At 44.6% G+C, this 27422-nt stretch overlaps 1 protein-coding gene across 1 annotated transcript in view; it reads left to right on the plus strand.

Moving 5' to 3' along the window:
- The first annotated feature begins 12981 nt into the window (after positions 1-12981).
- The window catches only part of LOC143976025 (protein shortage in chiasmata 1 ortholog-like), a 52645-nt gene continuing 38204 nt past the window's right edge, over positions 12982-27422 (plus strand). Inside the window, exons 1-2 of the mRNA XM_077478531.1 lie at positions 12982-13127; positions 16462-17353. Coding sequence (XP_077334657.1) covers positions 13032-13127; positions 16462-17353 — 988 coding nt within the window. The 5' untranslated portion in view covers positions 12982-13031. The remainder of the gene's footprint in view (positions 13128-16461; positions 17354-27422) is intronic.

Here is a 27422-nt window from a genome sequence, read left to right on the forward strand (position 1 = left end):
CTGGGGGTCCCAAAACATTTTTATGGAGGTTGTTCTGACTGTTAGCAGGCAGCATGTTTTTATTTTTTGCTCTGTCACTGCATGGCGCCGCTCCGGCGGCCATCTTGGATTTGGGAAAGCTGTAAATTCCCCTGGTGAGCTTCAGCAGCCATTTTCTTTAGGATTCCTATTGATTACATTGGTGGCCATTTTTTTAAAGCCTGAGTGCTTTTTTCACCGCTGGCCTCTTGGGGCAGCATTACATGTGCTTTCTCTGGCTGCTTCCTGTATCCACTGTGTGTGTGCAGGACACTGGATGGCTCTGTGCTGAACGCTGAAGCTGCTCTGCAGATTGTTGCACCGCTGGTGGGAGCTGCTTCTGCTGACACAGTTTTTCTCCTCTCTGCAACTGGGAACCTCCTAGGGACTACAGGCACTGCTGTGGCTATCACAGAACGCCCCAGGGTGGTAAGTCTAGCGCTAAGTAACCCCCCATGCGGCGGCAGCAGGAGGGCGGGACCTTCACTGTCCTAAGTCTCCTTGCAGGTGGCAAACGGGATAGGGTTAGCATGGCTTCAGAAACTGGTGTTTCTTCCCCTAAAATCCAGGCTATAGCAACCGGGTTACCTGCAGTTAGTGCGGTGCGCATGGACACCCTGACGGCGGTCCTTGACTCCTATGTTGCTAAGATAGAGGCGGCACGTGGCAGGAAAGGTGCACGTAAGAGGCCCCTGCCCCCCCCCCCGACCTCTGGGGAGAGCTCTGATGCAGACTCGGGCCCTGCTGCGGCTGGAGACCCCTGCTCTGACCTATCAGACGTGGCTGACCAGGACCGTTCGGACAGGGAGGATGATTCCCTGTCCGGGTCTGGGTACGACAAGGCGCTTGTTGGAGCACTTATCACAGCTGTGCATGATACCCTGAAGATTCAGGAGTCAGCGGATTCCTCTGCTGATGTACCGGTCCATTTTGGGTCCCACAAGCCAGCACGTTCACCTAAGGTGTTCCCGTATTTGACTTATTTTGACAAATTCATCTACAGGGAATGGGGTCACCTGCAACGGACCTTTTTGCACCGCAAATTGGGAGAGCAGAATGCCTCCCCTGTCAGCGTGGAACTAGCAGACCAACTAGTGCATGGCCTTAAGTATGTTTGTGACGCGGCCCTGGATACTCTCCCTCTGCTATCCAGGGCCTCAGTGTCAGCCGTGGTGCTGAGGCGCCTCATTTGGCTGAAATGCTGGTCTGCTGACCAAGCATCCAAGAAAGCCCTGACGGATCTTCCCTTCCTTGGCGAACGGTTCTTTGGAGCCTTGTTGGATGACATTATTAAAAATGCCACAGGTGGTAAGAGTACACTACTCCCACAGGCCAGGAAGGCTAAGGAGCCACACCGTAGGCAAGGGCCCTCCTTTTCCGCTCACAATCGGCATTTTTGTCCACCTGGTGCTTCGGCAAAACGCCCCCAGCCCGACAGGATGCCCACGGACGGTCAGAAGCGTCCCTGGAACCGCAAGCATAACAAGCCTGCTAACAAAAGTGCTACCGCATGAAGGTTTGCCCCCACCCATGTCTCGGGTGGGGGGTCATCTTCGGGAGTTTGCAGCCCGTTGGACCTCCTGGTTATCAGACCAATGGGTCTGCGATCTGATTTCCACAGGTTACAAGATAGAGTTTCTCTCTTGACCACCAAACAGATTCTTTCCCTCCAGCATGCCCGTGTCCCCGGTTCCCTGGGAGACCCTGTTAAGGGGGCGGTGAGGGACTTGCTGAATCAGGGGGTGATTGTACCGGTTCCGGAATCGGAACGCTTCCAGGGGTTCTACTCAAATCTGTTTGTGGTTCCCAAGAAGGAAGGGGTATGTCCAATATTGGACCTAAAAGCCCTAAATCACTTTGTAAAAGTGCAGAGGTTCAGAATGGAATCAGTTCGCTCAGTAGTCGCTGCACTCCATCAAGGGGACTTCCTGGCGTCCTTGGACATTCAGGATGCCTACCTGCACATACCCATATGTGTTTGGCATCAAAAGTTTCTGCGTTTGGCAGTCGGGGAAGCCCACTACTAGTTTGTGGCTCTTCCTTTTGGCCTGGCATCAGCCCCCCTGAGTCTTTACCAAAGTACTGGCTCCAGTATTGGCGTTGTTGAGACAACGCGGGATCACGATCGTGGGTTACCTAGACGATCTCCTCCTGAGAGCTTATTCCACCTCAGAATTAGAGGAGGATGTGGCGATCACCTTGCTTTTGCTGCAAGCATTTGGGTGGCTGTTGAACCTAAAGAAGTCAGTGGTGGTACCGACTCAGCGTCTGGAGTACCTGGGGTTACTATTGGACTCCAGGGAAGCAAGGGTTTTTCTCCCCTCAGACAAATTGCTGACTCTCAGATCTGTGCTCAGACTACTGATGAACCGCAAGTGGTCATCACTCCGCTTTTGCATGCGGATGCTGGGGCTCATGGTAGCCTCCTTCGAGGCAGTACCTTATGCCCAGTTCCACAGCAGAGTCCTGCAGAAGGAGATCTTGACAAAATTGGACAAATCTCCGTTGTCCCTGTGAGCCAGCCAGTCAGGGACTCCCTGATCTGGTGGTTGAGGTCCCCAGTGATTCAGTTCGGAAAATCGTTCCTTCCTCTGAAATGGACGGTGGTCACTATGGGCGCCAGTCTGTCCGGCTGGGGTGGAGTGATGGGGATTCAGTCGGCTCAGGGCCTCTGGTCGACGGAAGAATCGAAGTTGCCGATCAATCTGCTCGAATTGAGAGCGATCAGGCTGTGCCTCCACACGTGGTCGACATGTCTTCAAGGGCGTCCGACCAGGATACAGTCAGACAATGCCATGGCGTGGTGTACATAAATCACCAAGGGGGAACAAGAAGCTCAGACGCTGCTCGGGAGGTCGCTCACATACTTCGGTGGGCAGAGCGACACTTTCCGGCCCTGTCAGCCATTTACATCCCGGGGGTGGAAAATTGGCAGGCGGACTACCTGAGTCGACAGATGCTGGACCCAGGAGAATGGGCATTGCATCCGGAGATATTCAGGCTGCTGTGCCTGAAATGGGGCACACCAGATGTGGATCTATTGGCCTCCCGGCTAAATTGGAAGGTGTCGAGATTCGTGTCCAGGACAAGAGATCCGTGGGCAGATGCGTCAGGCACGCTGGTGGCTCCGTTGGATCAGTACCAGCTGATCTATGCCTTTCCTCCACTGAAACTGTTGCCACGTCTGCTTCGCAGAGTGGAAGCTGAGGGGATTCCAGTAATCCTGATTGCCCCAGATTGGCCTCAGCGGGCCTGGTACGCAAACCTGGTGCGCCTAGTGGCAGACGCTCCCTGGCGACTGCCGATGAGAGAGGACCTCCTATCTCAATGTCCAATCCGTCACCCTGCTTTACCATCGCTGGCTTTAACGGCCTGGCTATTGAAAGCCAGGTATTGAGGAACCGGGGGCTGTCGGACTTGGTGATTCCAACTATGCTGAGGGCGCGGAAATCTTCTTCCAGGAAGATATACCATCGTACTTGGAAGGCCTACATCTCCATTTGTGAGGAGAAAGGGTGGCATACATCTCCATGTGTGAGGAGAAAGGGTGGCATCCACGCTCCTTTTCTATATCCAGGATCCTGCTGTTTCTTCAGCAAGGTGTAGACCAGAGGTTGGCGTTGATCGCCATCAAGGGGCAGATTTCAGCTCTGGCTGTCTTTTTTTCAAAGACCCCTGGCGTCTTACTCATTAGTGAGTACCTTTGTGCAGGGGGTGCGACATGTAGTTCCTCCGGTGCGTCCTCCGTTACCTCTGTGGGATTTGAACCTGGTGTTGTCGGCGCTTCAGAAGCTGCCGTTTGAGATTATCAGGGAGATTCCTCTGCTAACCCTTTCACAGAAGGTGGTCTTTCTAGTGGCCATTACATCAGCAAGGAGGGTTTCAGAACTGTCAGCCTTGTCCTGAAAGTCGCCTTATCTGGTCATCCACAGGAATAAGGTGGTGTCCTTTCTACCGAAGGTGGTTTCGGCTTTTCATATCAATGAGAACATTGTATTGCCATCATTGTGTCCTAAGCCGAGGCACCCCAAGGAGGTGGCCCTTCACGCTCTAGATGTGGTTAGGGCTCTGAAGGTGTACTTGTCTGCCACAGCTTCCTTTCGGAAGTCAGACTCACTGTTTGTTTCGGTGGCTGGTCCTAAGAAGGGCATAGCAGTCTCGTTGGCCTGACAACGCTCCTTCTGCTTGAGAATCCAATTGAGCGCCTCCGCGAACACATTAAAAAGCCAAGGACTACTCCTAGACCCAAAGGTAAGCTTGGTGGCAAAATAATACAAACCCCACCATTTGACCCCATGCCACCGCCAAAGTTCTGGCTGAATAGGAAGGAGCTTAAAAGCATCAGAAATATCTGCTTTAGACAGCCAAGCATTCCTTCCTGCACAGATGATGCGTTGGATAGCTAAATCCACTGATGCGTACTTCAGTGAAAATTCCTCCGAGGGAACCAGGGAATTCAAACTAGTCACTACTGAACAATGAGGCGCAGACAAGTCATAAATTAACCTTAATTTATTAGAGAATTTCCCCCTGACCAACCCCAAAGGGTTGACCCTCCACTGGTGAAACGGAGGTGTGGAAAAGGGGCCGATGATGAACCCCTTCTCCAGCTCCAATTGAAGCTGCCAATCCACCGCCTCCATGTCTGTGCCTGCGGACAATAAATTCTTGCACTCAAAGCTGCCCTGTGGCAAGGTGATGAGCCCCGTATGAAACCTGTGCGTGAAACCCTCCACCAAGAATTGCCGTAGAGTGGGAGACGGATGAAACTCCAAACAGGCCTGTAAAACCAAGATGTTGATCAGGACGAATTCCCCTGCTTGAGTGAACACAATGATTTGGGATGTGCCCTAAAGCAGCTGGCACAGACATGAAGGAGACGACACTGGCTGTAATTACATGAACCCTGATTGAAATTGTTACATACCTGAGATTTCTTCAAAAACTGAATAGGGCGGCCCAGTTTGTCAAAAGAAGTGGAAAGCCCCAGAGAAGATAAAACACTAGAGAGGCCCCTGGAAGTGCCCGGCACTGCCGGGGGACCCATGAGAGGGCACCAGTAAGTAGTATGTGCTGAGCACTGGCAAGTGGCACAGACCGGGGACCTCAACCCTGCAAAATGCCGACAAAAAAGTTCGGTGTCCACCTTGCTCCAGTCAGTCGTGACCTGGTGCTGAGCGAACACCGCTGCTGCTTTAGCTGAAAAGGACCGATAATAATCATAAAACGCCGACCCACCATACTTCTGTCCCAACTCCACCACCGCGTATAAATATAGGTCACGCTCCTCCCTTCTCTGAGGACTGACCGAGCAAAAAACATCCCTGAAGATGCTAAAAGCTAACACAAAATCAGGCATGGAAAGGTTGCGACTGAGCCTATGGTCCCTGGTCTGGACTACCACCGACACGTTTCCACAAGCATATGACTTGTTGTCCTCGATGCCATGAGCCGCGATCAAGAGGGAGGCCAAGTTAATGTCCTTACCCTCCAAAATATCTTTTTTAATATTGGCTGGGATAAAATGGGCTGGAGTGACCAAAAACGAACTAGCACTATTACCTGCTGCCGATGGCAAGACCAGAGGTTACATCGGGACTGCTGATATGTCAAGACCCACAGGTGCCACTGGCGCCGGGCACGGAGGACACTCCAAAACCTTCCCCCTGGCTCGTAATTCCTGAAAAGATGTCGCCAACACGCTAAGGGAGGACTGAAACAACGTGAGTGACGCACCCACAGAACGCAAGGTAACTTGTTCAGGGGTAGTGCCTGAAGCGCTGGGGAATAAAAGTCTGAAAAGTTCCGCTTTACGAGCTGAAGCCGGATAAGAGACACCTCTACGACGAAGTTCGGCTATCAACCTGGGGACCGTCCAAGACCTCATGGAGGGTGTGCTGTCATGTTCAGACTCCCCAGCCTGGGAAGGAGGGATGATCTCAGAATCCTCGATATCTGCCGCCTGAGACATGATCTAACTTGACACAAGTGACAGTGAGTTAGGAAATCATCCTCCCAAACCTAACCCGAGACTAGAGTGAGTGCTGACACCCTGAAATGATGACCCAACCCTCCCCTCTCCCAACCAACCATCCCTCCCGTCACCAACATACCAACCCTCCCGTGTGTAAATTGTGATATAGAGAGAAAAACTGGAAAAGTGTTTGAAATGAAATGGATAGAGCCGAGCCACCTGTGATTCCGCAGGCAATTAAAAACGTACACTCAGGCCCCATGAACCTGAAAACATGTCAGGTAGGATAATAAGAAAGGTGAAATGATAAAGTATGAAACGAGTGAAATGAATAACCGACTTGCCACTAAGCAACCCTGGATAACCTAGACCGACCTACTCCCACCTGTATGCATGCAAAAAAAAAAATAGGTACCTCAGTAGTGAAGCCGTATTGCAAAACCCAACTTGGTGACCTCATACCTAGCCCTTACCATGGGTGACAAACCCCTAAATAACCCAAACCTACCTGAATAGCTGAGACTGCAAATCTAAAGAAGAAACACCCCTGAGGTCCTGCAACCATGCCAAAACTTGACAGTACGTAGAACTGACTAAGAACAAAAGAAATGAGACTAACCAATTAACCATGCGACGCGCCGCTGAACAACAGAAACCAAGATCTGGCAAGAGCAAACATACAATTGATCCCACACGCGTGTAAACGCACTGAAAGATACCCTGAGGGAAATGAGAGAGGCCCTGATGATAAATGAGCCTAAACGCGACCCAACCATCATCACAGCAACATGAGAAGCCCCCCCCCCAAACCTGAAAACATCCCCTAACCATCTGGACCGCACGCACACCCCCCTTCCCCAAAACTCCCCCAAACCCTGCTCTGTACCCTGAATGTGCGCCCTGTCTGGACTCCACCCCGACCAAGCTTCCCCAGTGACATGACCAACCCAGAACTGACCGTACAGGCACTTACTACGGGTTTGACAAAAATAAGTACAACTTGTATTGGCTGCTCACACCCACACACAGCTCCAAACAGTACCTGAGGGAAAAGGAAGGTAAATATAAGCATAAAATGACATTGCAGTAAAATTGAAAAAAGAAACCCCCAACATTTTCACTGTGCCCTGCAGTAAAGATGCCAGAGCCTGGGAACATGAAATGAAAATGATAATGAAATGACAACCGGAAAGAAATGACTGCAAAACATCCCAGTCGTTACCCCTGCATGACCATGACACCGTCCAACCTCTAACATTATCCCAGCAAGAATGTCCTATCCCAGTCAGCGATGCCCCTAAGGAAAGCACTGCTGTTTGTGAACCAGTGACATACCCCCCCCCCCCAGAGCCAACCCACCCCCCGGACAAAAATAAAGGCAGCGTCATCTGTCAAGACCATCCCTCCCCCCATATAGATAGATGCTGAGCAACCCCACCCCCCCTCAGAATGCCCATACCTTTTAAACCCTCAATAACCCCCTTCCCCAACCTGTGACTGCCCCCCCACCATAAATGCCCCCCCCCCCACGAAAACAAGCCACTGCAAGAGCCCCCTCACAACTACCTTCCCCCGTCCGACAGCAGGGTAAAAGATAAGTGCCCACCACCGCTGAACACCTCCACGAATGGAAATTTGGAAATGCCACCAGCCGTCGCCGGAAATGACACGGCGAACGAAGAGCAGCCTCTTGACCCTGAGAACCGCCCACCACCTCCGACAACCTCCGGAAAAGACCGACAGGGCAGGGAGGAGCTGAGGCCATCTTATAACGGTGAGGCTCCTCCCACAAATACAGGCGGGCCTGCGTCCCGACTCCCCACTTATCACACATCCAGCCACTGACACCTTAGGGAGAGAGAACTGAATTACTAGTTCTGTTAATAAAATATAAAAAAAAGTCAGTCTTTGGCATTTTTATATTATTATTTTATTAATATTAATTATTATTAATATTATATGTTATTTATTTTTTATTCTTGTTTTATTTGGTATGGTGGTTCAATGGGAAATGACTGCAGTCTTATTTTATTTTATTTTTATCTTCTGTGTCCACTGTCCAATTTTATGTGGGTTACTTTTTATTAAAGTACTTTTTGATACTACTGGATTGTAGTATTATTTTCTTCATAAAATTAAAAATTAAGTTGAATATAAAAAATATAACGAATACAAATGTAACAATTTTGTATATACAATAATTTTATTGGGTAATATATAAAAAAAAAAAGCCTATTTCAGTCTTGGTGCTGTTTCGGTATCGGTTTTCGGGATCAAGGAAGAATTTTTTTTGGTATCAGTTTCAGCACCAAAAAACCCATTCGGTGCATCCCTAATTTATATAGATTTTCCCTTTATTTATGGAATTATGCAATCCCCTCTCGGCCCTCTTGATAATTAAAAGGCAAAAATTACATAACTGCATTCTTACGAAGTAACCTCTCTGAAGAGAAGTTTTTATTGCCTACTTTTTTTTTAAGTACATACACAGCTGGCTTAATTTTCACTACTTGGTAAGTCACTAACCTGGAAAAAGCAGTGGATTGCAAATAGGGTTGCACTGATACCACTTTTTTAAGACCAGGTAAATGCTGATACTTTTTTTTCCAAGTACTCACTGATACCGATTACCGGTACTTTTTTTAAAGTCATTTGTTAGTGGCACTATAATGCAGCACTGATAGGTGGCACTGATGAGGCATGGACTGTGTCTGTACTTTTTTATTTATTTTTATTTTATATATTATATATTTTTTTGTTATTTTTTTACAATACTTTCTTTTATGTGTGTGTGTGGGGGGGGGGGGGGTGAGAAAGGAGGGAGGGTGGACAGTGTCAGTGTTTTTTTTTTATTATTATTATTTTTACAATTTTACATTTATTTATTTATTACCATTTTTCCTTTTTTTTTTTTATCAACCCTGTTGGGGGGGGGGGGGCTTTGGTGAGCTATCGGGGATCTAAACAGATCCCTGACATCTCCCCTTTGAGACAGGGAAAGGGACTGAGGACACAGATTCCCCAGTCCCTTTCTCAGCAACCTCAACTGTACTGAACAGGAATGGACAGGAGACAGAGGCTCCTCCCCATTCATAAACCATCATAAACGCAGTTTACGATGCTCAGTTATGAATGGAAAGAGTCAGTGATCACTGACTCTGTGCATTCGGAAAAGGCAGCCAGTGGTGAGCCAGTAAATGACAGATCCCACATGCAAATTTTTGTTATGGATCTGTGACTCTAGTGAAACAGATCTTCAAAAATGACGCCCTGTTTTAGTCTATTAGGAAATCGGGACAATAATGGGACAATTGGTCTGAGATTTTGGTCTCTTTTTTTTTTTCACTGGTATTTTCTTTTCTTTTTTTTTTCTTTTTTTTTTCCTCCACTATTTTGAGATTATAAATATATATATATATATATATATATATATATATATATATATATATATATATATATATATATATATATATATATATAAGAGATGGGAGCGGGGGAGGGGGAGGGAAAGGGAAAGGAAAGGGAGTTATTAGGTAGAGTGTGAGGGTTTTTTTTGTTTTGTTTTTTACGCCTTCTACTGGAGGGGGATTGATGTGTTATTTTTTTGGGGAATTTTATGGATAGAATATTTATGGACACACTTGATTCATATGGGATTGTTCTTTTTTCACCAGATTTTTTTTTTTAAATGAGATATATCATCGTGGGTGGGAAAGATGGTCACTTCAGAAGCCCTCAATATGGGCCCAAATACGGGCAGGGTCAGTGTGGGAGGGGGAGGGAGAAAAGGGGGGAGGGGAAGGCGAGTTAGAAGGGAGGAGGGGAGAGAATGGGGTGAGTATGAGGATGAATGGGAATCTATGAGAAGGTATTGGTATGATACAGGTGAGGGGGGGAGGGGGGAGAGAGAGAGGGGTGTGCAATGATGAAGGGATGTAAGAAAGAATATGGTAAAGGCTTTGAGTTCACACAGGAGGAAAAACACTAAAATCACTAAAAAGGATCACAAAAGACAGGGGAAAAAAACACCCCAGAACACCAAACACCAAGGAAGATGGGATAAAATTAAATAATTATTTTGATAAAGGAACAGGAAATAGAATTATAAAATGATAGAAATTTGGGGAGTAAGGGGAAAAGCTTTAAATCAGACTAAGAGAGTCAAAATATGTTCTTGGAATGTGCGGGGGAGTAAAAGACCCGGCTAAAGGCGGGCAATTTTTTCTATGGCCAGTACTGGTGGATTTGGAATGCTTTGCCTGCAGGAGACACACCTCGAGAAAGGAACAATTTGCATTTTAAAACACAGGAAATATAGGGAACAATAGCATTCTACACACACCTCCTATTCAAGGGGGGTGAGTACCTTGATAGATCCCAGAGTGACTTTTTCCTGCAAGCAAAGCATGGTAGATGAGAATGGAAGGTATGTTTTTCTTTTTTGTGGGATTGAAGATAAAGAGTGTGTGATAGCCAATGTCATATAAATAAATTTAGGGATCCTGGCGCTACTTCCAAAAGATGTTTTTATAGGTAAAAGGTATGCCCTTACTGCATAGGGTGATCTAAGATATATTAGCTATAGTAGTCTTATGTCCCGTAAATAAGAGAGAAAAGTTCCTAATGTAAACAGCAAAGAGAAAACAAGAGGAGAGAACCGCAGCCTATATAGCAGTGATGGCAAACCTTGGCACTCCAGATGTTTTGGAACTACATTTCCCATGATGCTCATGCACTCTTCATTGCAGTTGAGCATCATGGGAAATGTAGTTCCAAAACATCTGGAGTGCCAAGGTTCGCCATCACTGCTATATAGTCTAGGTCACTGTAAGGATACTCTATGCTTGAACTATGTAGTACCGGACACTGGGTGTGTTGTCAACACCCCCCTGCTTACTGTATATACCAGATAATTATATAAGCATGCTATATGAAGAGAGTCAGAGTTGATAAATATATCACATCATCAGACCATAATCAGTCATAAGCAAACAGTGAAAAATGGGTGAAGACATACAAATAAAAGTAAAGGCACAATGAAAAAATAAGTTGATGGTTGGCGCTGGTCATTTTACATATTGGAGCGTCTTATGACGGGCATATGTAATGGGCGCATTCAAATGAATACCTCCACCTCCTGCATCTAGTCACAATTTGATCAACCAATTGTACTCTTTGGCCTTGGCCATTCTTAAGCTTTTCTGACACCCAGCTTAAGATTTTTTATAATTTTTTTTATTTTTAATATTTTTCATGTTCTGAGGTATTTTTTTATTTTTATTTTTTATTTTTATTTATTTTTTATTATCCATCAATATTATATATTTCTTATAGAATTTTTTGATATATATATTTTTTGTTCATTTTTTTCATTATCTTTAACTTTACTGTGCCTGCGAGCTGTGGAAGATTTTTATGTTTTTTATGGCCGTTTGAACCGGTCTGTAATAAATAAAAATTACTTAATGAATAAAAGCTTTTTGGTGACATTGAGTTACTGCACTATGGGATATATTTTTCCATCTCCCTGAGGATACACTGGCCTGCCTGCACCGGTTCTACCAAAGCACCAATTGCACACCAGAGGAAGGAAAAAAGGTGGATTATCGGGCTGACAAGTACCTGGAGATTGGGATATATACGCACAATTACCCCCCGTGGGTACAGGGATCCGGTGAGTGGGGACCTGAGGGGGTGAGCACAGAAGTCACCGGCTTGTTTGTATGAGCACTAACGTCACCTTATGATCTACCTGTATGAAGATCTGCTGTACATAGAAATCTCTCTGCTAAATAACTTTTTCTTCCAAGGAACTTTATACGATATTTACAGACTATCTGCACATTACAGCATACATTAATGTGTGTTTTGGTTTCTTTGGCATTTTTGTGTTCACTTATATTGTAGTACTTTAATAATATTTCTTATATTTTTTAATTTAGCCAAATATTATACATATTCTTTTTGATCTTCTGCAATTTTTTGCACATATTTTTGCCCATTTTTATATTTTGCACATAATTTACCCCTTTGTGGCTTATAATAATTTTCTCACATATGGTGTGGACTGTATAATATTTAGTTGATGTGATAAGGACATCTATGACATTGAGGTGGAGATCTTTTGGATATTGGCTTATTGTACTTACAAAATAAGGACTGTATAAATCTTATATAGCCAGACAAGTGACAGAAAGTTATAAGCCAACCATCAACTTATTTTAAGGGTAAACGTTTGTCGCCATTCCACGAGCGAGCGCAATTTTGAAGTCTTATTTTTTTATTCAAAAAAGTGAATTTTTTTCCAAAAAAAGTGCGCTTGTAAGACCGTTGCACAAATACGGTGTGAAAAAAAGTATTGCAACGACCTTTTATTCTCTATGGTGTATATAATGTTTGGGGATTCTAAGTAATTTTCTAGCAAAAAAAACATGTAAAACATGTAAATGTTTTAAACATGTAAACACCTAAATCTCAAAACGAGGCTGGTCCTTAAGTGGTTAAAGATCCAATTATTGTATGATCCATTCAAAAGCAGTATTTTTCGTACGATTTTCTGATCTTGAGTAGCGGGCAATACATCTGTTTATTGTGATTTTACAAATGTTTCCTTGTCATCTTTTAGAAATATTACAATTATATAATAAAAACCTTGTCTTTTGGGCATGCAGTTTATGTGGCTATTAATAACAGAATGGTTGAAGTGTCAGTCAAACTTTATGACAAAATTATATACTAATTTTGAAGCAAAAGGTGATCTTGACATTGGTGGTTACATGTCAATAAGGAATATTTTCCAGTGACATGTTGTAAAAATATTGTTAATATGAAAAATGTATCTGACTATACTACAAGAATATAAACTGACACTGTCGCCTTTTAACTATGCCAATAAATTTTTGTTTATTTTTATTTAGCGGGCAATTTTATATGCTTTTATAAATAGAATCATTATATTTTGCACTAATATTAATGTCTTTTCCAGGAAGAAAAAGTTTTACTTTCATTTCCAAGTATTAATCCCTTGGTGGCTCAGAGTATGCTAAGCAGAGGATCCTCACTACAATGGTTATTGTTGGCAACCAATGACCAGCTAATGGAACTATTTCCAGAAATGCCATCAAAAGTTTTAAAGGTATGACAAAGTATATGTGACATTTACTTTCTCAGCCTCATCCTGCATGTAGATTTTCCAGCTAGCAAGACAACAATTTAGACAACAGCAGTCTGCAAGCAATCATCTTTGGGGCAGGTTAACTGAGCAACCCTTTACACACACAGTAGGTGCCGCCATGTTTTAATGCAAACATATACCTTTCACAACAACCGCTGTTGCAATTCTGACCTTTCAAAATGATCCGTATCACTCCCTGCAATGGCTAGACAGGAATGTAGTTTTACACTAATGTAGCTTCTTTACAGAGGCACAGGTCTTTCATTTATAGTTAGAACATTCAGAAATTCAGTTTAAGGATTTTTAAGTATTGTTATATTGAAAAGAATAATGGTGCAAGAAATATTTACAGAAAATATATAACAAAACAGACATAAGCAACAGTATAAAAGAGTTTTCAAAAGTGGAAAAGAATATAAGTAGAGTTATGCCGCGTACACACGATCGGAATCCCGGTCAGAAAAAGACCGATGAGAGCTTTTCATCGGAAAATGCGACCGTGTGTATGCTCCATTGGAATTTAGCTGTCCTAATTTCCGCCAGCCAAATATTGATAGCATGTTCTCAATTTTCCAGACGGAAAAACGTTCTATCGGTAATTCCGATCGTGTGTATGCAATTCTGACACGCCAAAAATCACGCATGCTCAGATTCAACTACGAGACAGAAGCTATTGGCTACTGGCTATTGAACTTCCTTTTTCTTGTCACATCGTACATGTTGTACGTCACCACGTTATAAATGATTGGAATTTGATGTGACCGTGTATAGGCAAGACAGCTTGAGCCGAATTCCGTCAGAATTCCGTCTGAAAAAACAGAGCTTTTTCCGACGAGAATTCAGATCGTGTGTATGCGGCAATAGTCTTGTCTTTGATTCATTGCAGAGTCCAATATGATATGGCAAAGTCCCCAGTCTTTATAAACGACTCTTGATATTCCTTAATAGTTGTTGGTAAGATGAGAACTCCAACTGCCAAATGCAGCAGTTTTTTTGTCCCCGGAGACAAAGCTAACTCCACTGAATCAAAGGGACTGATGGGTGTGTGGCAGATGTGCTAGAAAGTATTTTATTGTGCTCAGCGGACACACCCTATCCACTATCCAGGGTTCAGCTATATTCCCATATGATGTTTTACAGTCTGACAACTAACATTATTTTGCAGGATGAAACTGTAATTTGTTAGATACCAATTTTTGTACTAATAGTTGTTTCACAATATAGTATAGTAAAAGAGTGGTTTGTAAATGCACTTGGGGCTCTTAATATTTGGCTACTGTTTGGGTTGTGATGTCTGTCGCAGACAGTTTTTTTTTGTATTTGATCGCTTGACCACACCATATTTTAGTGGTTGGCATACACCCACTAATTAAATCCTTTCATTTTTTTTAATATTCTGCATAGCAATAACCCTACTGTTTACATTGTCTTTAGAGTCCACAATAGCAATAGACATAATAATGAGGCACTTCAATATGCATATCAATATCTAACTACATTTCGATTAGCGCGAACTGCAAAAAGAGGTTACTTTTGACACCCCTGCTCTTCTTGTAACTACACAATACTGTAGGTGGTACTGTGCACCACAGTTTAAATAGTGCTGCGCACATTACTTAACGCACTGTAAATGCTATGTATGCTGCTGTACACAATACTAGGGAAGAAAAAGAAAAAAAGTAAAGAAAAGCAGATAAGTCAACTTATAAAGGGTTAAGTCAAAAAACTACCCTAATTCCTCCTTTTTTCTTTAATTAAAACTGAAAGTGCACCAAACCTGCAGAATATAATAGAAAGCTATTGCAAACTGCAGGAAAGCCAAAGGTACACTGCGTAAACCACAGCGCATCAGTGTGAAAGCAGCCTTGGACCCCTTTCACATGGTCAGTCCGACCAATTGAACCCGCCATTCACCTCTAAGCCCTTGTACACACGGTCGGAGATTCCGACAACCAAATCCGTCAGAGTAATTCTGACGGATTAAATCCGGAAGAGGTCCGGAAGTGATGTTGCATACACACGGTCGGACTAAGTTGTCGGAAAATCCGATTGTACGTAACGTGATGACGTTATTTCGTTACGACGGGACTACATTCAGGCTAGTAGCCAATAGCTTTAGCCTAGGAATTTGATCTGAGCAGGCATGGCACTTTGTCCGGAGTAGGCTACACATGATCGGAGTATGTCTGATAGGAGCATTTTGTCGGAAAATTTTACCAGCAAGTTGGAAAACTTGGTCTGTCGGATATTCCGACGGAAACAGTCCGATGCAGACCACACACAGTCGGAATATCCGACAAAACGGTCCGATAGGAAACATTCAGACGGAATCTCCGACCGTGTGTACAAGGGCTAAGTGGTCGCAGACATAAACGGACTTGTATTCTACCTCCAGTATGATCTCTAAATGCAGAGTGGACACAGACATGCCATCCACCGCTCCGCTCATTGTGGCACACGACCGGTTACCAAGTCGCTTAAGTGGCCCTCACTCTTCAAAAGATTGGGCACCCCTGATCTAGAGTATGGTGCATAGAACCATTTACAGTGCAGTTCCATCTACAGTAATTTGCACAGTAATAGCTATAGCATAATGCGCAATCACATGCATAGACCTCTTTGCGGTAACATTTACAGTTATGTGTGCAGTAGCATCTACAGTACTGTACACAGTAACATCTACAGTATTGTGCACATCATCATCTACATATGGTGTGCAAGAATGGCAGGAGGGGGTGCAAGAGCAGCTGGCTTTGAGTGGTGCACTGAAAGGCGAAGCCAGCTGATGATCAGGCATCCGCGTGGATCCCGAGGAATGTTGGAATCCTTAGAGCCTGGAGTGGCTCTGCTATGTAAATTGAGAGCGGGCAACAGCCCGCTCTCAACTGATTTTGGATTACAGCAGAGCAAAAGTAACTGCACTCTTGTGACCCACAAGAGAAGTATGGCCAAAAAAACTTTAGCTATACTTCACTTTGAAAAAATTTCCATTCTCACTTTGTCTTGTTTCTAGGGAAACTTTTTTTTAAAGTTACAAAATTGAACAAAAAAGCCTGTTTAATTCGCTATTGCATAGAAAATACATTTTATTTTGTTTTTGTTTTTTGAAAAACAGATCAGAATAAAGCCTTGTTTGTAGCAAAATGACAATGTTACTGAATCATTAGGTCTATAGCAGAAATGTAAGCATAGTTTTGGTTTATAAGGTGTGAAAGCTGATGGGGTTAATAAATATAAACTGATAAAAGAAAAAAAATATGATTTACTTTAAATGCTTCTAATTTTGTCCTCTTAGCATTTCAGCGACATTACAGCTTTGAACAGGTTAAGCACATCAGCCACATGTCAACGATCTTTTCAAATCTCAGCATCAGGTGCTATAGAAGACTGTTGTAGCCCTGACAGTATCCAATGCTCTTCTATAGATATTGATAATCATAATTCCTGCAATGCATTTGCCAGCAACAAATCACAACTCGGTAATAATGGATTGTTGAAAACATTTAAAATAATGGCTTCTAATAATGCAACCAAATTAAGCCACCAAAGTGAAGTAGTTGAGAAAGATGCTCAGCAATATCGTCAGACCACTGGTATCAGGAACAACCAAGATGTAGAACAAACACTGCTATCATCAAATGTTCCCATTTTGCAGAGTTGTCGTAATGCACCTAAACAGTCATTGAGATTTAGCCGCAAGTATTACTCAGAAGCAACATCTCTGGGCTTTTCAAGAAACCAAAACAGGATGACACTTGCAGAAAATGTTTCCGAACAATATTCCCACCAGACTACAGATACACATGAAAGTTCTTCAGATATTCTTTCTGGTGAAGAGGATAGTATTCTTGAGAGTATTCTTCCACAGCATAACTATTGTGACACCGAAGGCAATCCAAGCTTTTCAATGAATACCGAACATTTCTTTGCTAATGCATCAGGCCTCCAAAATTCCACAAACCCAGTGTATGGCAGAAATGAGCTAGAGAATACATTTTTTGTCGGCAAAGAAATGTCTGCAGAAAAGCCTTGGGTCTCTTCAAAGTGTGGATCAGGGAACATTTCCAGTCATGATCCCTCAGTCCTCAGTATTGAACACCTACATGGTCTGCAATTTTCCCAGATGGAAATTTCTGGGGAGAGAAGATTTATAATACACAGTGGTGTAACAAAAGAAACACCTGCAGGTATGGTACTTTTATTAAATCAAAATTCTCTACACGTCTAAAAAAAATGATTATGTTATTGCTCATCTTTAGGGAACCCCATTTTAATTTCTGCATATCCTTGCCTAAAAGTATAATTAAAAAAATTAGAAAATACACTTTGAGGTACTTAAAAATAAACAATAATTCTCATAAGCTAGGGACATGGGGACCTTTCCTGACCTGCTTTCCTGCCAGATATTTACTGTACAGACAGCGGGTAATGTTGGGTGAACAGTTCGGGTCTAGCGTAAGTTCGGACCCTACATTGGCTGTACGCCCATTCGGCGAACTCCCGAATTGTGTTCAGCCAGCCGAATACGCCGCAATGCACTGTCCTGTGCACTTCAGTAAAGCCCAGATTGGCTTTACTGAAGGCTTTGCCCAATCAGGGCACTGAACAGGGTCAGAGCCATGATTGGAGAGAGTTACGATGACTTAGGCTAATCATAGCTCATTGCTCATAGACACATCCCACACTATAAAAGGTTCCTTCCCAGAGCATGCATTTGCAATGTGATATTGGAGTAGAGATAGATAGAACAGGGTTCTGTTTATTGCAGTGGTTCTCAACTCCTGTCCTCAGGACCCACTAACATGCCAGGTTTTAAGTATTACCTTGGGGAGATGCAGACTAGAATACTGCAATCACTGAGCAGCAAATGATATCACCTGTGATGGATTTCAGTTATCTTGCAAACCTAGTCTGTTAGTGGGTCCTGATGACAGGAGTTGAGAACCACTGGTTTATTGCTACTAGCGAGTTAGTGCGCTATTGTAATTCTATTGTGAGTGTAGAGTGTCAGTGTAGTGTGAATATAGTGCAGTGCAGTGTAGTGCGTCTGTGCAGTTTTGCTGCAGTATATTGAAGTGTGTCGGTGTAGTGTGTCTGTGTTGTTTTATTTCAGTAGATTGTGTGCATCAGTTCAGTTTTCCTGCAGTACATTGAGGTGCATCAAAGCATTTTTACTGCAGTATATTGTAGTGCTTTTTTTACTGCAGTATATTGTAGTGCGTCAGTGCATTTTTACTGCAGTATGTTGTAGTGCATCAGTGCAGTTTTTACTGCAGTATATTGAAGTGTGTCAGTGCAGTTTTACTGCAGTATATTGAAGTGTGTCAGTGAATTTTTACTGCAGTATATTGTAGTGCGTCAGTGCAGTTTTACTGCAGTATATGGAAGTGACATTTCTGTCAGTAGCAGTCTTCACGTTAAAGTGCACCAAGCACCATTTTCCATTGATTGAAGTGCATCCAATTACACATGTCCCTGGCTCTATTACATTCCGGTAATAAGCCCTTACCCATCATGTCTGTGTCCACAAGCAAAGGTGGGCATGGTCCGTCCTCAGGCAGGGCACCATTTTCTCTGTTTAGTGCTGTTGCACATGCTATCCAGACACAGCATGTAGAGCAAGTGGTGAACTGGCTTACTAAACCATCCTCCTCCTCCTTTTATCACCCAAGCAGAGACTAGTGTGTAGTCCACCACAGCTGCCAGAGGGTCTTATTCTGCCTCCTTGTTCACAGCTACTCCTGTCATAGCCCCAGCATCATGCATGGAGGTGTCAGCTGAGTTATTTGAGCACAGTGTCAGCTACTTATGCCTTGATGATGCACAGGCATTGCTTGATTCTGATGTTGGTTCTGACTCTGAGGTAGAGGAAGGTAGAAACATGAGCCTACAGAGAGGGGAGAACACTAATAAACAGCAATTTGGCAGTCGTGTTTCCCCAGCTTAAGCGTATTGCCAAGTTGGCTCCAGTGATGATGAGCATGGAAGGGATGATGAGGTCACTGACAAGACTTGAGTGCTAGATAGAGCAAAGGAGAAAATTTAAGGTGAGGCACAACACCAACGAGGCAGGATGTCCTCCAAAGGCAGCCATCATGGATAAGTAGAGAGCAGCCACCCTATTCCATCAGATTGGGATGATGTTATCTCCCAGCTCACTTCCCACAGCTCAGCTGTCTTGGCCTTTTTTAACACATGTGCAGCCAATCACACTATTGCAAATTTGCAAACTTTGTCTCAAGCAGATCAAGCGTGGCAAAAGCGTGGCAAAAATACCAGCCATTTGGGTACTACATGCTTGACAAGGCATTTAACCTCCCACCACCCAGCCTTTTGGCAAGAGCACCTGAAATCTACACAAAAGGGCAACAATTCTTCTTCTCAACTTTCAGATCTACCCCCGCTATATCATATGACCTCTCAGCAGCCCCCACTGACAGAGGTGAAGGTATAGCGAAGGGCGTCACAGGTCCTTGCAGCACATCTGCCAGCAGCACACCACCAGCTGCAGAGTATAGCAATCAAAAATTTCTATGCCCCAGCTTCTGCAGCCAAAAAAAATACAGACACTGCCACCCACATGCCAAGCGTCTAAATTCCAGCTTGTCCAAGCTGCTGGCTTTACAAATCCTGCCTTTCAATCTGGTGGATTCTACCCCCTACAATAAATCTGCAGAATGCCAACCACAATGGCAGGTTCCCAGTAGCCATTTCTTTGCACATAAGGCCATTACAACTTTGTACCATCATATGGAAGGCAATGTGGTGGTATCGTTGGGCAAGGCAGTCAACTGCAAGGTCCACTTTACTGCTGACTCATGGTCCAGCAAGCATGGTCAGGGACGATCTATTTAATTCACAGCACACTGAGTAATTCTGCTTGCAGCTAGGAAGGAGGCAGGACAGGGCTCAGTGCTGGAGCTTGTTTTGCTGCCACATCTCCATACAGCTGGTTGGATGATGCAAGATTTGTCAGCCCCTCCCCCCTCCTCCTCCATGCCCTCCTCTGCTGAACTGTCCTATGAACCACCAGTACACCCTAAGTGTTCAAGGGGCTATTCAATGAGTCAGGCTAAAAAAATGCTATGCAGTAGTTCAGCTGGTCTGTCTAGGGGACAAGAGCCATACTGGAGCAGAGATTCTTTCAGCTCTGACTCACACCACACTAGCTGGAGCCAGGAATAGTGGTGTGCGATAAAGGCACTAACCTTCTGTCCACCCTTCTACAGGGAAAGTTGATAGGTGTGCTATGCCTGGCACATGTCCTCAATTTGGTGGTTCAGCGTTTCATAAACATGTACCCAGGGTTGTAAGATCTTCTGAATCAGACCAGAAAAGTCTAGCCATTTCAGGCAGTCATACACAGCCAGCGTTCGGCTGGCTGAAATTCAGCGGGAATTCCACCTGCCCATAAACTGCCTGATTTGTGTCAACTGTGGCAATGCTGCAGAGGCTGCACATACAGTACAGCAGAGGGCCATCGACGAGTACCTTTGTGAGTATGGTACAACGGCAAGCTCAGGATGGCTCGACTTTTTTTCACCACGCCAATGGCTGTTGATAAAGGATGCATGCACTGTACTCTCACCATTTGGGGAATCAGGTAGGTTACAGTCTCATGGAAAAGCTAGTTTTAAGGCTTCTGTTGGTCAAAAGAGGAGAAGTGAAGAAGGGGGCTGCCTCAGTGATGTATTTCAAAAATGTTTAAGTCATCTGTGCTCAAGGCTGTCAGCTTCCACATCCCATCGGCAGTGTCTGCATCATATGGTGGGAGATTATCTAGGGGCAAAAACAGAGCTTTCCAGTGGACAGTCCACTGCATTACTGGATCATGAGAATAGACCACTGGTCAGAACTTGCCCAGTATGCAACTGGGCTGCTGGGCTGCCCTGCATCCAGCATGCTTTCGAAAAGGGCATTCTGTGCTACCGGAGGTTTTGTGGCTGACATTTATCAAAATTATTCCTGGATTAGCAGCAGCTATCAAGCCCCTGATGTGATTGTTCCTGATTAAAGCAGCGTTCCACCCAAAAATGGAACTTCCGCTTTAAATGAAGGTGACCCCCTTTTTGGGGGGGGGGAATGGATATCCTCTTTTTAGGGGCATCCAGCTCCCACTTCCTCCCGGGGTTCCACGTAGCCGGAAGGAAGTTCACTTCTCCCCCTCCCTCTGTGCAATCTTCTGGGACACGTCACAGGTCCCAAAAGATTGCCCGGCCAATCACAGTGTGCAGCACAGCTCGCGCATGTGCAGTGCATACCTGGCTGAAAACCCACAGCCAGGTGCCCACAGTCACAATGCTGGCGCAGAGGAGAGAATGGGGGCTTTGTTCGCCCGCATTGCTGGACCGTGGGACAGGTGAGTGTCTGATTATTAAAAGTCAGCAGCTACACTTTTTGTAGCTGCTGACTTTTATATGGGTGGAACTCCGCTTTAAGTGTTTTTGGGATGTGGAATGTCTGCAAGACTATCTAGGCTGCCTAGATTTCTGGGTGTTGATTTTATGTGGAAGAAATTTTTTGGTATAGCTTTCATTGGCCCAATTAACACCCAAGGACCAGATTTACCTGTTTGACAGGTGCATATAATTACATTTTTTTACAGCAAGGCCAAGTCTTATGCCGTGTAAACACATGGTCAGACATTCCGATGACAAAATTCGGATTTGTCTACACACTATCAGAATTTAAGCGATCTGATTTTGTTGTCGGAAAATTTTAGATCCAGCTCTCAAACTGTGTGTTGGAAATTCCGACGGAAAAAGTCCAAAGGAGCCCACACACGATCGGAATTTCCCACAACACAATCACTTTTTCAGTCAGAAAATCCGACCATGTGTACAGGGCATTACTTTCATCAAGAGTACCTCTATAGGGTAGCGGTTTGAAGGTACCACCAACACCCAAAGACCAATTTTTCCACAACTGTTAGTGCCCGTTCACACTACCACGACTTGTCAGGCGTCTTAGCCGCCTGACAAGTCGCGCTCCGTTCTGTACTATGGAACCGCTCTAATAGGAGCGACTCAAGTCGCTCCGACTTAGAAAAAGGTTCCTGTACTATTTTTGGGGAGACTTCAGGCGACTTGCATTGACTTCTATACAGTAGTCGTTTTGCAAGTCGCTGCTGAAGTCGTGTGCAGGTCGCGTCTGTGAGTCACGCTGCAAATCTTGTCGCCCCTGTGTGAACGGGCACTTACTTCTTTCCAAAGTCTGCGAAACAGGCACCAGAATTTATACTAAAAATCTTGAATCTTGTTCCAAGTGCACTAAATTGTGGCCTCATCATACAGACTGGCTCCCCAAGCTGTTTACAAAATAATAAAAGCTTTCTGGGAAAAAAAAAGTATTTTTAAAAATGTAATTTTTGCTGCAGCATGTTCTATACATGATACAGATGTGCCACTTTACAAGCAGATTAAGGTGACCCCCCCCCCCCCCCCAGGCACTATATTTAAAGGATTTTTTCATTTTTATTGTTTCACTCTAAGCATCATTAACCTCTTATGGACCGCCCCACGCAAATATACTTCTGCAGGGCGGCCCTCCTGCACGAAATCAGTACTTTGCACTTTGTCTGGGCAACCCACTCCCACTGTGATTGGACACAGCTGGAGCCAATCAGCGAGTCGATGTCCGCCGGGACCCACAGATCATTCTCCGGAGAGCAGAACATAATGGAATGGAATGTAAACTGCCATTCTGTGAGCGGGGAAGATGGAGATCTTGTGCTTCTGCTAAGCAGAAACGCGGATCTGTGTTTTCCCCTAGTCAATGCACCCCCACAAAAAGAAAGCACATTTAACCCTTTGATCGCCGCTGATGTTAACCCCTTCCCTGCCAGTGCAATTAGTACAGTGACAGTGCATTTTTTAGCACTGATCACTGTAATAATGTCACTGGTCTGCAAAAAGTGTTACTTAGTGTCCGATTTGCAATGTCGCAGTCACGCTAAAAATCGCTGATCGCCGCCTTTACTAGTCAAAAAAATTCCATAAATATATCCCTTAGTTTATAGATGCTATAACTTTTGCACAAACCAGTCAATATACACTTATTGGGATTTTTTTACCAAAAATATGTAGCAGAATACATATTGGCCTAAATTGATGAAGAGTATGTTTTATAGCATAACTTTAAAAAATGCATACATTTTTTTCAAAAATGCCAGCTTTTTTTTGTTTATAGTGCAAGAAATAAAACCTGTAGAGGTGACCAAATATCACCAAAAGATGGTTCTGTTTGTGGGGGAAAAAAAGATATCAATTTTATTTGGGTACAGCATTGCATGACCGCGCAATTGTCAGTTAAAATAAAACAGTGCCGTATCGCAAAAAATGGCCTGGTCATGACCCCCTCAAAATAACCCTCATAAACCTTTCTGTGACTGAAGAGGTTAAATCACTGCTCATTTAAAAATTATATTTTTTAAAAACTTTTTTGCATTGATACATGTCCCCCCAGGGCATTTTCCGGACTTCTATACCCTTTATATGCCCAATAACTTGCATATAAGCCTTCAAAATGGGCAATTTCTCCAGTTCGGGTCCCATAGAGTTTAATAGGGTTCGATGTTTGGCTCCAAACCTTTCTGATGTTCAAAGTTCTGGCGCAAACTGAACTGGGGGCTTCTCAGCCCATCTCTAGCAGCCGGGAGCCTCACAACCATCACTGCAAAGTCTTCTTTTTCTTCATTTGTGTGTAAAATCAGAAAATCCCCGGTCATTCTTTTGGAAAGGCTATTATGCATCCTAGTGGCATACAGCCTATTTATTTTTGGATGCTGAAAGCAGGCAGCGAATAGCTCAAAAGAGCAGGGAAATGAATGTAAAAGTCTTTGGTGGGAGGGTACTAAACTGAAAAAGGTGGGATATTCTGTTCAACTTAACCTTTTACTTACTGGGCACTTAAATACCCCTTCCTGCCCAGTAGAGATGAGCTTTGTGTCATCGTCTGTTTCGACCGTTTGGCGAATTGCGAACGTTATGGGCCGTTCGTGCCAAATTCGAGTGGCATATCACGGGCCATAATTCACTGAGGCATTGCAGTGCATTGCTGGCTGCTGATTGGCCAAGCATGCACTATGACCCGCATGCTTTGGCCAATTACAGTGCAGAAAAAACGGAGAGCTATGATTGACCAAAGCCAGGGTGGCTTTGGCCAATTATGTTTCAGGGCGTTTAGTACACGCCCCACACTATATAAGGCTGCCTGTGTGGCGGCCTTGTGCAGTGTGTTGTGGGCGGCGGTGGTTAAAGACAGAGAGAGAGAATGTAATTTAATTTGAGTTAGATAGAGTAGGCAGGTGAGTCAGTTAGCTTCAGTTACAGCGTGTAGAGGATGTATTTGCATACCAGGTGTGTTGTGTATATATATATATTTATACACTTTATTCAGTTTAGCTATATCCATTCCTGTTCTTCTCTTCATAATATACTAATGGGCAGGGAGCTTCACTATTTTCACTTGGTGTACTGTGTCCTTTGCACAGTGTGCACCTAAAGCTTTACCTGAATACAATTGCTGACCTTCTCATACAAATACAGGCAGAAAGCTGCAGTATATTGTTTTAGTGTCCTTTACACAGTGTGCACCTAAAGCTTTACTTGAATACAATTGCCGGCATTCTCATACAAATACAGACAGGGAGCTGCAGTATTTTGTTTTAGTGTCCTTTGCACAGTGTGCACCTAAAGCTTTACCTGAATACAATTGCAGGTGTTCTCATACAAATACAGGCAGAGAGCTGCAGTATTTTCTTTTAGTGTCCTTTGCACAGTGTGCACCTAAAGCTTACTTGAATACAATTGCCTGTGTTCTCATACAAATACAGGCAGAGAGCTGCAGTATTTTCTTTTAGTGTCCTTTGCACAGTGTGCACCTAAAGCTTACTTGAATACAATTGCCGTCGTTCTCATACAAATACAGGCAGGGAGCTGCAGTATTTTGTTTTAGTGTCCTTTGCACAGTGTGCACCTAAAGCTTTACCTGAATACAATTGCTGGCATTCTCATACAAATACAGGCAGGGAGCTGCAGTATTTTGTTTTAGTGTCCTTTGCACAGTGTGCACCTAAAGCTTTACCTGAATACAATTGCCGGCGTTCTCATACTAATAATACTACAGGCAGGCAGTTGATTCTGCCAGCTCCAGTATAATCAATATATATATATATATATATATATATATATATATATATATATATATATATATATATATATATATACATACCAGCTTTGTGCAGCTACATCTCCCTGCAGGCCATTAGTATGTCTCGAAGGCCAATAAGGAGAGGCAGACAGTCACGAGCCAATAAAAGAGGGCAAGTAGGCTCTGTGTCTAGAGGCAACAGTGCTGGTCGTGGACACGGTGCATCTTTATCAGCACGTGGCCATGGGACACGCCTGTCCTTTTTTTTCAGCAGCTGGCTGTGTTGAGCCGCAACATACTGAAGACTTGGTAGAATGGATGACCAAGCCGTCCTCATCCTCCTCATCCTCTCTTACCCAGGCTCAGGGTACTTTGTCTGGCAAAGCAGCTGCCAACGCGGCCTCTTCCCTCGGCTCAATGGTATCAGTCACTCCTTCCCTAGCCCCACCATATCCTCCTGAGGAGTCCCCTGAACTGTTTGACCACAGTGATGGGTACATGCTCCAGGTGGATCCCCAGAGTTTTGAAGGCTCTGATAATGGTACCCAGCTAGAGGAAGGCAGTAACATGAGCCCAGAGAGAGGGGGTGCCCAAGAAGGACAGCAATCTGCCAGTCATGTTCCCCCAGCTGCAGCATACTGCCAGGTTTGCTCCAGTGATGAGGAGGGAGGGGATGATAAGGTCACTGACTCCACGTGGGTGCCTGAGAGGAGGAAGAGGCACATCTACAACGAGGCAGGATGCCCTCCAGGGGCCAACTTAAGGGCAGAATCACACCGCAGAGTTACACATGTGCAGGATGCTGATGTCTCTGCGCGTTATTCCAAAAGTTCCTTGGTGTGGGCCTTTTTTGAGATGAGTGCATCAGATTGCAGTGCTGCTATTTGCAACATATGTCTCAAGCGTATCTCGCATGGCCAAAACATCAGCCACTTGGGCACCACATGCTTAACCAGACATATGTTGACCTGCCATGCAGTTCGTTGGCAAGCGTACCTAAAAGACCCACCCCAAAGAAAAAAGTGGACCTCTCCTTGCTCCTCATCAGCTGGGATCTCCAACCCCACTATACCTTCAGTCCTCTCTGAAACCCGCACTGAGAGGAATGAAGGTGTAGAATTAGGTGCGTCACAGCCAAGGACTTGCGGGCAATCTGCTATCGGTACACTGACGTCAGATTGTACCAGGCAAATTTCCCTGCCCCAGCTCCTGCACCACCGAAAGAAGTTCACTCCCAGCCATCCACATGCCCAGCGGTTGAATGCTAGCTTAACTAAATTGCTAGCACTTCTTTGGGTAATTGGGTAACTCTGCTGGCAGCTGGGAAGGATGCAGGACAAGGTGCAGTAGTGTTGGAGCTTGTTCCGCCACCACGCCTCCAAAATGCTACTACTGGTGATTCTGACACACCTCTCTCCTCCACCCCCTCCTCTTCTTCTTCCTCCATGGCCTCTTCCTGTGCTTTGTCCTTGGAACCAGTGGTGCTCCTTAGGCGATCAAAAGGGGCTACGCAAGTACGCAGAAAAAAAGATGCCATGCGGTGCTTGCACTGGTGTGCTTGGGGGACAGGAGCCACACTGGGGCAGAGATTCTGTCAGCTCTGCAGGGGCAGGCTGAGAGGTGGTTGACACCATGCCAGCTTAAGCCAGGAATGGTGGTTTGCGACAATGGCATCAACCTCCTCTCCGCCCTCCAACAGGGACAACTGAACCATGTGCCCTGTTTGGCTCACGTCCTTAACTTGGTAGTGCAGCAGTCCTTTGGCAGGTACCCAGGCTTACAGGATGTCCTGAGACAGGCCAGGAAAGTCTGTGTGCATTTTCACCAGTCATATAATGCCAGTGTTCAGCTGGCTGACCTCTAAAAGGAATTTAATCTGCCCAAGAACCGCCTAATCTGTGACATGCCCACCAGGTGGAACTCAACGTTGGCCATGCTGCAATGGCTGAACATGAAGCAGAGAGCCATTAATGAGTGGGCCATGATCAGGGATGCATGCACTGTCCTGTCACCATTTGAGGAGGCCACGAGGATGGTGAGCAGTGACAGTGCATGCATCAGTCACTCTGTCCCTCTTGTCCACCTGCGTGGATTAATGGACAGGGC

This window comes from Lithobates pipiens, unplaced genomic scaffold (genome assembly GCF_037356315.1).
Source record: "Lithobates pipiens isolate NorthernLeopardFrog02 unplaced genomic scaffold, aLitPip1_a1.2 Scaffold_13, whole genome shotgun sequence".
Taxonomy (NCBI): domain Eukaryota; kingdom Metazoa; phylum Chordata; class Amphibia; order Anura; family Ranidae; genus Lithobates; species Lithobates pipiens.